Here is a 14,455-nt window from a genome sequence, read left to right on the forward strand (position 1 = left end):
GATGAAGTGGAGAGTCTGAGCTGAGTGCTACCTTCCCAGCTGTTTTCAGGGCTCACGGTGCGATGGGGTCGGGGGGGGGGGGGGGTTAAGGCTGTTTGGAGGGCGTGGGGCGGCCTGCCGCTGACACTCCCTTTTCAACACTGCCTTAAAGGGGACCGCAGGCCCCCGACCCCCCCACACGCTGCACAAACAGTAAGGCACTGACAGGGCACAGGGTAGAGTAGATCTGTCTGCTCCGTGTACTTTTCCCATCTCCCGCTCTTATCTGACGCCTCTCTTGTGGGACTATGTGAGTTCTGTTTAACAAGGTAGTGGAGTGTGTTGTTGAATCCCAATTTTTTATTCCCTTTCTTTCCCCTTACTTGGAGGACTAAGGTACGAATGCTGTTTTCTTGCATTCGTATTCTCTCATTTGAAGTGAAGTTCCCAATAACGCAGCACTTATCCCGCTCTTCAGAATGCCAGACGGCACAATTCGAGCGGTTCGAGTCCCTCTCTGCGGTGGTAGGCGCTGCCTGCCGGTCAATCCGCACCCTTCCAAAACTCCTCTCAGCCACTTCGAACCCCCCCACACCCCCCCCACCCGCGCCTCGTGCCCTGCCCCCTGCCTTGTTTATTTGAGCAGTTCCATCGCGGGGCAGGTAATAAATGAGCTGGTTAAAAGCTGCCATGAGCCTTCATTATGGGAGCGTGTGCGGTGCAGACGTGACCTGCCCCCGCCCCCATCCCCCCCACCCTGCCGCCGAGGTAACCTGCCTGCTAAGAAATGCGCTGCTGATGTCTGCAGCTTGAGGGCAGCCCCCCTTTAACAAAAAAAAAAAAACTTCAGTTGTTTTCAGAACTTCTTGGGTGAGCTTCTTCTGCTGGATGAAAATGGGAAAGACATTTTTTTTCCCCCTACCACTCCTCTTTCTTCGCCTTCCTGTGTTTCAAGGTTGCCGGGTTATAAATGTGTAAGGGCAATAGCAGATAGTGGCTTGATAGTTTGATGTGAGGCCTGACCCTGATGCAGCAGGCTTGGGAAGGTCTGCATGTTACTGGTTTTTACAGTCAACAAGTTATACAGCGCAATGGTGAGAGAGAATCTGTGTTAATTAAGCTTTGTCCTGTATATATTGAAGCTCCAATTACCTTTACCCCTAGGAAGGATGCTTAATGGATGAATTGGTGTGCATTTTTTTGTCCTATAAGAGTTGAAAAGGAGAGGTTCATGCAGAGATATAAATCCAGTAGACCTGAGCCAGAAAGGCTTTATAAAGCCCTGGGTGAAATGTAGCAGTGTGTGACAGTCAGGCTGGTGAGTCCTGTCTAAGCGCTGATGTCCCTCTGTGTGTGTGTGTGTGTGTGTGTGTGTGCGCGCAGGTCCCAGGAGCTGATCTACAAGTACGGCAACCTCAGCGAGGGAGCCTGCAAGCCGGGCTACGTAGCGGCCAAGATGACCGCCATCTACCCAAAGTAAGCACAGCCCCTTTTCCTGCGTGCCCGCTCGTACCTGCATGCCCGAGATGGGTTGGGTGGATATGCTAGCTGTTGCCAACTGGCAGTGCCTTGTAGATCAAATGGGAGGTGGGGAACTGCAAGCATGCGCATGCTTACACGCGCACGCACACACACACACTGATTCATGTCACCGACCGATTCAGCTCTGCTCTGCCACGCAGCCATCTTGAGTTCCTGTTTGTATTAGGGGCTTTCTGCCTTTCTGCAGGTGTTCGAATGTAATTCATATCTCTTTCTTATCTCAAGAAAGTCCCCTTTCCCTAACTAGGTCTGCATTCTAGCCAGTCGCTTTCTGAGTGAAATTCAGCCCGTAACAATGTTACCGCAGGAGATGTAGGTCAAAGGGCCAGCAGCTAGCTGGCGGCCTGTACACTCGCGCTCGATAAAGAAACTTTCCCTCTTAGCAGGAACGGGCACGTACATTTTTAAAAAAATGGGTTTTCCCCTATTTATGAGATACAAGGTTTCAGAGACCTGTGGTGCTTGTGGTGTTTGGCTCGCTGTGACCGTGGCTGTTGGCAGGCAGTGCGTGGGCGATAATGTTTTAATGCTCGGCGAGAGTTATTTTGACTCTGTCCGTGTCTGGCCACAGTGTCCTCCAGTCATGGGGCCCCGTCGCGCCCCTGCCCTCGACCCCCCTGTTGTTTGGACTCCATTCAGAGTCGGGCTTTCTGCTCCTGGCTCTGTTCGGCGCACTTCCGAGCCCCCCTGAGACGCTATGTCATGCCCCAGTCATGAGAGCCCGCGGGCTAATCTCTCCCCCCATCTCACACACTCCCGATTAGAAAGCCCTTTTTCATCCGCGCCAATGTGTAGGTTAATTCATGGCTGGCTTTTAAAGCTCAAAATCAGCCCGCTTACATGAAGCCGTTTCCTTGTTTGCTGCGAGACCACAGAACTCCTTGTTTCGTGCGGTCGGATGAAAGGGTCAGAGGCACCAACTTGGGAGTGAAGCTGACCACAGTCATGTGACCACAATTGGAGCAGAATGACTCAATCTGCACCGGTCGACACACACAAGAAAGCTTGGTGGCTCTCTGTGAGGTCACCGGCCTGTTGCTCACTGCCCGTGAGCGGTACGCCACAACCACGGCTGCAGCCGTGACATACGGCCACGGCAGGGTTTAGATACAGGCCCGTTCACCAGGAGCTCAGCCCAGCCCTCGCACAGTCATGGTTTGTGCTGACGTGGCCTGTCAGCTGCGTGGGCTTTCTGTTGATGTTTCAGTGACCTCAACATTGGAGTGCAGCGTTCAGTTATAGTTTTGATTTAATTGAATCTGGTTTTCAAAAGGACAGACTCCCTTTATGTGTTTTCCTCAAGGCTGATCGTGATTGGCTGCTGCTCCAGGGACTCGGGGGGACTTTAAAGAAGGGAGGTTGTGACCCACTGAACAATTACCGCTTTAGTCGAATAATGCAGCCAATTCCTCAGAGAGATTAAAATCATATGTTTTCGTTGATGTTCTCCAAATAGCTTTCCCTTTTTCTGTTTCTAAAAATGCTCACAGAAGAAAATGCCATTCGCTCTGATCCTGGGCAGAGATAATATTGATTAGGTTTTTTCAGACCAGGGTTCCCACAGTCCTTAAAATATATATATATATATATTTTAATCTTTAAACTTTTCTCCATCCCAGAAAGTCATCAGAAGTGGTGAAATAGTATTCCATTATCCCTGGAGAATAATAGTCGCCAAGACACTTGTCCTGTGCCCAGTCAAGCATTTGCTTTACAGTGAACAGAATCAATGTTGCAGACGCACCGGGTAGATGTTATTTACTGACAAGTGGAGCGGACTCGCTGTCCTGATGTTGATTAAAACGAACAGCTTGACTGAGCTGCATATCAAGTCCAGCACCAAAAGACGCTGTTTACTGGCACTCTCCCCCATGAGGCTCTTGAGTGTGTGTCCACCCAGGCACACACACAGCATTCTCTAAAGCAACCCAATTTAATGAATTGTATCATTACAGCAATAAAGGCACTCATTAAAAACCAGAACTTATTATTTGAAAACCCGTGAAATAAATGTATTTAAGTTTTATTTGAGTGCCAGGTCTGAAAGATGTTTTACGCTGATCATGATGACTCTGGTTGCTCTGCATTCTGTTCATTCTGAAAAGAAAAAACTGAAAACAAGCACAAAAACGTTTAGGGATTTTTGAAAGAAAGATGCCTTTTTCAGCCAGCTGTTAGAATAGCAGTTTATGTTATTCTGATTATCACTGATTTGCATAGGGAAGATAACTGTATGGGGGGTGACTTGAATCTGCACTGGATATTTATTTATATTAATTAATTAATGGACATTTTATATTGAAGTAAACCATTCAGATTATGCGCCCAACTGTGCTTGACGCAAAGTTATGAATTCCTTTATTTGTTTTAATTACTCTTTATGTCTGATTACTTACGCTTTTGTTTAAAATAAAATATATTGGAATGAACGTGCCTCAGCCCCACCGCCCTAGACCGCCCTTTGTTCATTTTACCATTTAAGAAAAGCTTGTGCAGGTAACGTTAGAACACCTGTACTGGAATGGAATGTGCAGATATGTTCCAAACATCACGTTCCAACACTGTAGGAGAGGCTGCTTTACCCCCGGGGGGTGGAGGAGGGCTGAGGGGTGGAGGTGGGGGGGGGTGGGTGTGGGGGGGTGAGGGCGGTATTGCGAGAGAAGGCTCAGGGAACTGCGTAATGACTCGAGAGCTGGCTCACCTGCGCAGAGCTGGAAAAGAGAGCCGTTGTCTAACGAGCTCGACTTCAAAGAGGCCGGCGGTCCCCGTGCAGAGCCGCGCGCGGCTGATAAATCAGAACTCTAATTGAATTAGGGGCTTAACCGCTCCCCCATTAACGGGGCCTGTGTTTACGGCCTCTCCAGCGGTCTTCCCTAATTACCCCCGAGTATCAGCTGACTCCACTGGCAAGCCGAGGGCGTCCTTCAGGGACGGGACTAAGTGCCATCGCGCTCGGTTCAGCAAAACAAAAAAAAAAAAACATTTTATACTTTTGTGTCCAGTTAATGTCACTGGTATGAATATTTGGCTCGTTCCTTATTGCCCAGCTGAGTTAATGTGCTGTCTGAAGGCTCCCTGACCTCCTGTTTGAAACATTAGTAATGGTGAGGCGTCCGTCTGTGAAAGCTAGAAATTTGATTGTGTTTACATTATGCAAAGTCTATTGACTGTGTTTTGTGTTCCATTAAGGGATGTAAGTGCATTGGTTTTGCTATCAAATAGATGCTGTGTAGCCATTGAGTATCTGCTGACTGTTGTGAATTAGGCCTAATGGTTGTACTAAGAGGTGCTCTAAAGATGCAGCGGAGTTTTGGGGTCAACGTTCGTGAGTGCGGTAAAAAACGTCACACAAAGTCTTTGCCCTGTGAGATACAAGTCTGATGTTCTGGTTCATGGGAGATGACGGGCTTCTGTCTTCACCTGAGCCAGGGTTAAGATGGAGGCTTAGAGTGGTCTGTTAGGAAGCCAGCTATCATTTATGAGCTGGCGTGCGTGTCTGCGGGGTCCATGGCTTGGGCACTTTCTGTACAGCGAGCCCATATGTAAACAAAGTCTACAAAGGCAAGAGGAGGATGAATTGCCCCCTCTTCTCTAAAAATAATATAATATAATAAATAAATAGGTAAATTAGGGTCTTATCTCCAGGGCGTGCAACCTAGACTGATGTTGAAACGCTCCTGATTGCAAGAGTCCAGCTCTGAGAAGTGATAAGGGAATGGAAAAAAAAAAGTTTTTGAAAAAGGACTGTGTTCGCTGCAGTATCTTGACGTGTGCACACACTAACTGAACCAGACACTCTTGAAAGTCTGTAGAAGCTTAATTATTAGTTAGCTTTTATTGGCTGGTTATATTAAGGTAAGCGGATAATCCAGTTATCATAATGCATATAAAATTAACAGAGTGTATTAATTTATGAGGCAAAGGAAAAAAAAAAAAAAAGATCCACCCATAATATTACTCGATTTAGTCACTTTACGAACTTACTTATGACAGTTATTGTTCCATTAATCTTGCCCAGGGTTCATAACGGTTTCCCATTTTCAAATTTAATTTCCCCCCCGTGTACTCATTGCTATGACACAACAGGTGTGAGCTCATTACTGGAGCAGTACTGCTGCTGGATGTGGAAGTGATCTTCCCGAGTTGAGAGCGTGTGACACATCCACAGCAGCAGTCTGTCTTGTTTTATGACCATTACGGTCTGCTGAGGAGGGTGCGTGTGTTGGAGACCCTTGATTTGAATTGGAAGCAGAGCCATGTTGTTGTCTGCTTGTGCGGCCTTGTCCTTGGCCTTGCGTTAAGAGGACAGCCCTTGGTATGCAGTGTGCGTCGGGAAAAGCCAAAACACCAGCCCGCTTCAGAGTACCGTTCATCTGGGAATGAAGACAAAATACCAACGGCTATTAAAATGGCCATCATTTTGTTAGATGGTTTGCTTCCTGAGTTGGTTTCCTGTTACATTTTTTTAAACCAGCCGACTCCAATCTGATCTTCGTTTTTAAAAAATTTTTTATTTACTCTTGGGGTGCTTGTAGTTGTCTGTATTAAAAGTCAGCAGAGCTAAGGGTTATTCATTGCCTTGTATTGTAAAACAGGGAACCCTCCCAATTAATGAAATCGGGATTGTTTGCCAAAATTCTAATTTGAGTGCATTTCGTGCCATTTATCAACCTGTAGGAAAGAACGATCCATTTTCACCAAAAGAGATGTGTGATTGCCTGAACCATCCAGTAACTGTTTAGATGAGAAACTGTGTGCGCATGTCGGTATGTAGCTTGTGCAAGATTAGTTTTATAAGCAAAATGGGTGAAATGGCAGATAAATGCAAAATGAACAGATGTATGATTTTTGTCCGTTTCTACATGTTCCGCATTTTAGTCTCTTGTTTATTCCACTTCCGGACCAGTCGTGACATTTTTAGAATGCAGCTGTGTCTTTATCCTGAAGCCCCTCCTTCACTCGAGTAGCTTCCTGCTGAAGATGAACGGCGGTTTGGGGCTCCACAGGCCCGCTCAGGCTTGATGCGTTACTCTCCTCCCTTATCTCTGGCAGTCTGCAGGGTCGTGGGGGCTGTCTCTGTGCGAGCTCCCCCGCAGAAACCCCTTTAGCCTCTGAGCGCGGTCTTAATCGCGCCGTTCGCCCTCTCTCCTTCTGAAAGGCCGCCGCAAAAAAATCCAATTTGTTTTTAGCGCCCGTTTAGTCTTATCTGCCCAGACTGTTTGCTCTGGTCCTGAATCAGGCGTCTGGGCTGAACTGGAGCAGGGCGGTTATTAAAATACAGGCCCGAGTGAGAGGCGGCCCCTGTGGGGACGAGCACAGTAGGCCGCCGCCCCTCGCCTGGGATCCCGTTTATGAATGGTGGACCCCTCTGTGTCTCACCCAAACTCTGTCTGAATATTTATGACCTGCTTCACCCCACAATAACAAAATAAATAAATAAAAAACGAATAAATGGCTTGGCCTTCTATGAATTAGTTTGTTTTGGCATCCTGTCAGCAAAACTGGCTTTTATGAGGGGATTTTTGTCAAGAAGAGACATGCGGTTCATTGTTTTCTACAAAACCCCCGTTGTTGAAAATGCTGGAAAGTGGGTCAGGGATGTGTGAATTAGAGACGGAGCGCAGGTTAATAGGCTGCCAGCCTGTTCCTCGGAAACTGCGGCTGTGTTTGCGGTGTTCAAATAGCCGTCTTTCATTATCTTTATGGTTTTAGGGTTTGACCGTGGCACGGACAGCTCCTCATCTCGGTCTGCCGGGACCTGGATGGGTCCCGCTCCGAGCGAATGCCGCGGCGGGGCCCGGGAGCCCGTGCGGAATCGCCCCCCGCCGCCGCTAACCCCCAGCGATCCGTCCCGCTGGCTACCGAGCCGCAGCCCTCGGCTGGCACGTCCCAGAATGCAATGCGTCGCTTCTAGCCGAGAAGCAGGAAGTCGCTCCAGGCGTGCAATTAGCTGACGCAGCTGTCTCTCTTCAGCCCCCTGGTGTTGTGTTTTGGTGTTTTGCTAAATTATTTGGACACATTTGCGGTGGATATTTGAGGCTGCGTTACAACCGTGTTGGCCCTGGGTACTTTGGGCTATTGGATGTGTTAGCAAATTCTCTGATGTAGCTTGCAGTTCAGACCCATTACGAATCATTCTGTTGAAATATAACTTGGAAATAACACTACTTCGGTTTTTGAAAGACAACCACATGTACACACATTATCAAAAAAGGCTGCTGTAATTGCTTTGGTCGTATTCTGAAGAATTTCAAAAACACATGGATTTGATACACATACACAAAGAAGAAAGTTGTTTTATGGTTGTAACGTAATAAATGGAATGCACTGCCTTTCCACAATATATTTGGCATTAGTTTTCCTAACACAGCAGGGTTCAGTTTTCTCACATAAATTTAATGACAACCAGTCATGTTTAAAAAATTTTTTTTTATGAACCTGATGAGGACAAGCTCATTAATGTGGGATAAAATCCATTCATCATCTATAATATCTTTTTAGCTTATTCTTGGTCGAGGGCAGTGCTGGAGCCTATCCCAGCATGCAGTGGGTGTGAGGCAGGAATACACCCTGGACAGTTCACCAGTCCATCGCAGCATTTTTTTTTTTTTTTTTTTTTTTTTTGAATGATTACCAAAGCCGCTTTTTCAAAACATTTCCAAAAAATGCAACTTATAAACCAAAAATAAACATACATTGTTGAAGCCTCTGTAAGACCCTGTAAATATCCCTCGTGCTCTGGTATTGGGACAGTGATTTGCGGCACATACGCAGTTTATACTATACTGGTATTTCCCATTCCTGTATCTTCCAGTTCTAATCAGATTCTTTTGGGAGGAGGTGTGTGATCACGTGCACTAGGAGCAAACCACACAGCCTGACTGTGAATGCCATTACAGCAGAGCAAGGTGGGGTTTCCTGCACATGATGTTCCACAAAGCTTCTGATGGGTGGGGTGCCAGTGTAAAACAGGTTCCAAAAATCTTGTGGCCCATAGATATTCAAATAAAGGCATGTCAGAAATGTAAGTACGTGACGAGTGTGGACTTAGAATGTTAAAAATATATATATATATTTTTTTACACTTTATCCTATTTCTTAATAAGACTTTTATTCAGATATGATCTGCAGTTATTTGTAAAAAAAAAAATAAAATAAAAGTGCAATTTAAAGCAGTTTGTGAAATGAAAGAATTAGTCTTTAAAGGCTGTTTCCAGTTTTATTTGGATAGGCTGTGGTGGTTTCCAGAGGGTTATTTATATCATTTGCCTCTGGCTTTCATTGTTTAGCACATCGGTTGGAGAGGGATTTGCCAGTATTGTTCAGGAGCAGTTGTGCAAGACCTTTCAGACCACAGTAATCTTAAATAAGCTCATGTAGTTATCGGCCTTGGCAGAAAGCAGGACCAGGCTTTGATAAGAATGCCTTTTGTACCTGATGCCAGAATGTCCTGCATCTGCAGCCCCCTCAGCTGATCATTGGAAATTGTGTGTGTGTGTATGAGAAAAAGCGAAAGGGAGAGCGTGAGAGTGTGTGTGTGTGAGAGAGAGTGAGAGCGTGTGTGTGTGTGTGAGACCGAGATGAAGGGAGAACGTGTGTGAGAGATAGTGAGAGTGTGTATCAAAGTGTGTATGTGTGTGTGTGTGTGTGTGAGGTGGAGAGGAAGGGAGAACATGAGTGTGTGTTTGTGTGTGTGTCTGTGTGAGAGAGAGTGTGTAAGTCTGTGTGTGTGTGTGTGTGAGAGTGTGTGTGTAAGTCTGTGTGTTTGTGTGTGTGTGTGTGTGTGTGTGTGTGAGAGTGAGTGTGTAAGTCTGTGTGTGTGTGTGTGTGTGTGGTACAGTAGCACACGTGCATGAGGAGAAGGGGTCTGGTTGAGTGTAGTTTCCCGATACAAGGGGCCCTGTAGAAGTACTTGTCATCCGCAGTCATCTTGGTGCATTAGATGAAATGGCAGTGCTGCTGCCTGCACTACACAATGAAGCCTGTTGTGTACCAGGCCATTTGGACCCCTCTAGTTAACCCCTCTCCTGTTCCACATAGGCCATTTATTACTGTACTCTTGTGTTTGGGGCTCTTAGAATGTCATATGTATGTGGGAGAAAAGGTCATTGGATACAGTCTGGTGTATGAAAGGCATAGCTTTCCTTCCTTGTTATTCTATTTCATATTTAGTGATTGTGAAATCTTGATTAGGTCACTCTTACTATGCAGAATTACCACACAGAATGCCTCTTCCTATAATTTAACCATCTTGATGTAACGGTCTGCTATGTGCCTTCAGATAAAACTTTTTTTTGTTATCAGTTAAGTCTGCAGGGGTTTCTCAGAATTAGCCAACTAACCAACTGTGAATGCAATTGCACAAGCCATGAATGGGGGGGGTTGGGGGTGGGGTTGTAAATGAGAAAAGCGGCACTGTGACGGGGGAGGGGGGGGGGGTCAGGGAAACAGCCGTCCATCCCTCCCCCCCCCCAGCCTCGTTCGCAGGCCGTCCCGCGTCCATTGAGGCGTATCCAGGGAAACGGCTCCTCTGGATCAGAACCAGGACCCTTTCATCACGCGGCCTCGCGGTCTCCCTGGCGGGCTGAAGGAGGGGGCTCGGGGAAGCCAAGGGGGTTTTTTTTTTTTTTTTTTTTTTTTTGTTTCTATGGCGGTGACTCGGGAGGGCCATGGATCACACGGGGGCAGGGGGTCAATGCAGGTGTGATTTGTGTCACACTCGAAATACCCCCCCCCCCCAGGTCAGCTGTAATCTAGCAGGTGGAATGACATGGATAGACAGGCTGAGCTCTCTTCTCACACTTGGCTTAGCTCCAGTGCGCAGCGGTGTACTGGTTAGGGCACTGCACTGGTGGGGCCTTTGGGTGGCTCTTGCTCATTCTAAAGCGAAGCGTGAGCCCTCTGATTGGGTGTTCCAGTTTGCCACTGAGGTTTGCATTGACTCAGCAACAATTGTGTCAAAATGCAAGTGGCTGTGGGTGAGAGCACTTACTAAATAATGTAGTGTATTGTGATATGAGGAATCAGGTCCGGAGTCAGTTGCAGAGTCGCACCCTGATCTCTCCCTGCGCAGGATGTGCTGTGCTGTGCGGGTGGGCGGGGGGGGGGGGTCTGAGGGACAGCTGGTGGTTTGGCATTAGGGTGCTGTAATGCCCTTATCCCTGTGTGAGGTTTACACACTGAATGCCAGGCCTGTAGGGGCCGGGAGCATGTTGTCTTCCTCCCCACATCAGCTCCTCACCCCCACTACCCAAGATGGCGACAGACACCGGATTACCCTCCGCCCTAATCCTCAGAAGCACATTATCTGTGCATCCCGCTCTCGTCCTTCTCCTTGAGTTTTTATATTTCTGTTGTTTTGGCTCTTTTTCACTCGAGATCTTGCGCCGTTTGTGTTTTCCAGGTTCACGAAGCCTGCCCCCATGTTTCTAGACAAGAATTTCAAGCGTCTCGGCAAAGTCAGTGTTTACTCCCCTCCGTTTGGATTCAAAACGCAAGGTATGAACTCATCTTCTCTGTCTGTGGTCCGACTTTCTCCAAGTAGCATTTCCCATCATGCATCATATAGAAAGCTTTTGCGGAAGTGGTTAGTGCTCAAAGCCCGAAGGAAGTTAAGTTCAGTTTTGTTTTGTTTTTGATTATGCCTCTTTTATGGAAGAGCCAGCCTACACTCTCCAAGGGATTCTGTTAACACACTGTCAGGCGATTTTGTAGTGAATGTATACATGGATGCCCTGTGTGCTGTAATATTGGGCCTGTTACCCCTTTAGTCTGCCCTATTGCTGTAATATTTTAGCCTCAGTTTTGGGTGTGTAGCACCCTTGGGGTGGTGACTTTACTCATACTAAAGGGAGTTATGGGTAATGCAGGTCACAGTCATAAATAGAAGAATTTTTGGAAAGATGGCCTTATAGCATTCACAAAAAGTAGCCCGATACAGCACCGTGATAGACCAGTGGATACGATTGGAAACGATTAGCGATGCGATACAGCACCGTGATAGACCAGTGGATACGATTGGAAACGATTAGCGATGCGATACAGCACCGTGATAGACCAGTGGATACGATTGGAAACGATTAGCGATGCGATACAGCACCGTGATAGACCAGTGGATACGATTGGAAACGATTAGCGATGCGATACAGCACCGTGATAGACCAGTGGATACGATTGGAAACGATTAGCGATGCGATACAGCACCGTGATAGACCAGTGGATACGATTGGAAACGATTAGCGATGCGATACAGCACCGTGATAGACCAGTGGATACGATTGGAAACGATTAGCAATGCCCAGGCACCCAGATGTACAAAGTTAATGTGAAGCGCTGAAGCAAGTAGGTCTTCCATTCTACTGTAATTTCCTGCACCACACAAAAAAAAATGCATAGAGGTTACTCAGACTGGACCACTGTGGTTTTGCTGGTTTTTAAAGAGTATTCTAGGACCACAGAGCACAGCGTAAGTGAAGCAGCGAAACCTAGAGCCAGACTGAACCAACAGAACGAGCAGCGCAGAGCGAGGCCGTTTGTGTCTGTGAGGACAGGCTTTTACAGGGGGTGCGATGGTCCTGTGCCAGTGACCTAGGGCTGTAGGTTCCGTTTTTATACAGTACAATACAATATACTTTATTGTCCCCGTGAGGAAATTTGTCTTGTACTCAAATGCTGCACACATATAGCTACCTCCATAGAGAGCCATTATATAGGGCCGTTTACAATCAGATTGCCACTCAGCATTGTGTGTTTTATAGTCGAATAAAATAAACTGAATTAAGGCCATTTTATGCACTGTGGTGGAAGCTGGACAAAAAAATTCCTGACCCTTAATAGGCAGTTATATTGAATGTCTGGGAAATAATTTGATTCTGAAGAGTACAAAATATGTAATATCAAGTCACTGATTGTAAACTGTTGTCTCTGTGGAAATGCTTAGGCGTTTTGAATGGATTCAGCTCTTAATGACATTTATTGGCAATTTACTGGACTTAAATGCATGTGGGAGACTTGCAAAGCAAATATGTTTTATGTTCAACACAGCCACACACACACACACACACAGCCAGTCCTCTCAAAAATGATTTATTTTAATTATATTTTAATAACATGCGTTTATGTGCTCCAAGTGGCTCAGGAACGTGTGAAGGGGAAAACACCTACCCTAAGAATATGAAGTGCATCCCTTTTCCTGGCTGACCCTAGACTTCAGCTTCTCTGCATGAATTCACGATGGTTTAGACACTTGCGGTTTCATCATAATGGAGGATCAACCACGGTAGAACTTTCATTTTCCATTGGCTTGTTTACTGGCCAGTAGAAATACTGTTGCAGTGTTGTTGCAGTTCTGTTGTCCCCGTATACAGTTGTGTAAAGGTGAAAGATATCCATGAGTATGAGATCCGTGGTTAAGCTAACGCACGTCTTAACTGATCTGGAGCAGATTAAACATTGTGAAGCTGTCAAGATCACCATTGTCATTTTTCCGATAATGTAAAGTCATTTCATGGAATCATTATTGTCTTCGGGGGTAATTTGCTGCTCAGCCGGTTAAGCAAATGTTTATGAAATCACACCAAATACTGGGAACTTAGTTCGGCTCTCAAATGTTGCAGCCAAGTATGCGATGATGATCGAGAGTGAATGATAGGAGTGTGTTGGTGGGCGTCCAGTACAATTTGTTAGTCAAAAGCGAAATAGTTTCGCCCTCTGTTTTTGTTTGCGGTTATGCAAATAAATCTGCGGCCTCATTATAAGCCTAAAATAAGAGGTGCCGGAGGAAGAGGGTGAAGCAGTTTCGGGAGGGCAGTCTGACCGCAGTGGAGGCTTGTCATTAGCCAGAGTTATGTTCCGTGTCAGCACGGCTCGGCGGCGCAGTCTGAGTAACGCGACGTGACACACTGATGCAGCTGACGTCCCCCCTGTCTGCGGACTGCGCACTTTTATGGGATATGGGATACGCGCCTGTTTAAAGTAAAGATTCTGGACATGTGTTTTTTACGGCCTTTTCCCCCCCAGACGTGCAGTTAGCCAGCTTGCCTGTTCCCAGTCCAAGCAACTTTAAAGACTTTGTCCTTCACTTTATAACCTTATTTCCAGATAATTGGATAGGATCAAATAGAGTTCATTCCACCGCTCTGCCAGGCCACTAAACCTCGTACACCCAGCCCCAGGCCTGGTGTACATCATATCAGCAGACCTGCCAACCCCTCACGCATTTTGTGTACCAGCCACGGAATTCTTGGTCAAAATACGCAGGTACAATATGCCAGCTGAAAATACGCAAAAAAAAAAAAAAAAAATTTTGTAATTGAATTACGGAAAACAATCAATTAATACGAAACAATACCGTTCATTTATTCGGTATTTAAACTACATCCCTCAGATTGAACAAGATGCTACGACCTTGTGCTTGTGGTTCTGTAACCCCTCCCCGACCCACTCCACATCCACTGATACGCAGCGGTACTTTATTATCCACCGAGGCGTAACGCTGCATTGCTGAGGTAATAATAATGGGGAGTAATAATCAAGCACAAAAATGTGACCGTACTGTTAACATATAAAACGTTAAAACATGTTTGGTAACCTTACGAGATGGTGCATTTCAAGGGGTATATCCTAATGAGATAAATTTGTGTATATAGTTAGCCGTAGTAGTAGCTCGCATACGATTTAGCCTCGTTACGAGACGGCTACGGTGTGAATAACTGATGGAGTAATTTAGCTGCAGTAACTCTAATGCTACGGAGAGTCCCTGTTCAAACTTTGAATCGCGCACGCTCTGTTGGAGCAAAGTGACCATTGCAAAGGTGTTTGACTACAGACTGCTAACGTAGCAAATAATTCCTATTATTGCAGCCAGTCACCCGACCAGCCTGCAGTTAGAAAATAATCATGACGTCAGATGACGAGGATACTAACAAGGAAAGCC

General features: G+C 46.2%; 1 protein-coding gene across 13 annotated transcripts in view; it reads left to right on the forward strand.

Moving 5' to 3' along the window:
* Nucleotides 1-14,455, forward strand: part of st3gal3b (ST3 beta-galactoside alpha-2,3-sialyltransferase 3b) — a 60,272-nt gene that overhangs the window by 17,716 nt on the left and 28,101 nt on the right. For all 13 annotated transcript variants that reach the window (XM_064338089.1, XM_064338082.1, XM_064338090.1 and 10 more), the window contains 2 exons: nucleotides 1,363-1,455; nucleotides 10,925-11,019. In XM_064338089.1, coding sequence (XP_064194159.1) covers nucleotides 1,363-1,455; nucleotides 10,925-11,019 — 188 coding nt within the window. The remainder of the gene's footprint in view (nucleotides 1-1,362; nucleotides 1,456-10,924; nucleotides 11,020-14,455) is intronic.

The sequence above is a fragment of the Anguilla rostrata genome, chromosome 6 (assembly GCF_018555375.3).
Source record: "Anguilla rostrata isolate EN2019 chromosome 6, ASM1855537v3, whole genome shotgun sequence".
In the NCBI taxonomy this organism is placed as follows: domain Eukaryota; kingdom Metazoa; phylum Chordata; class Actinopteri; order Anguilliformes; family Anguillidae; genus Anguilla; species Anguilla rostrata.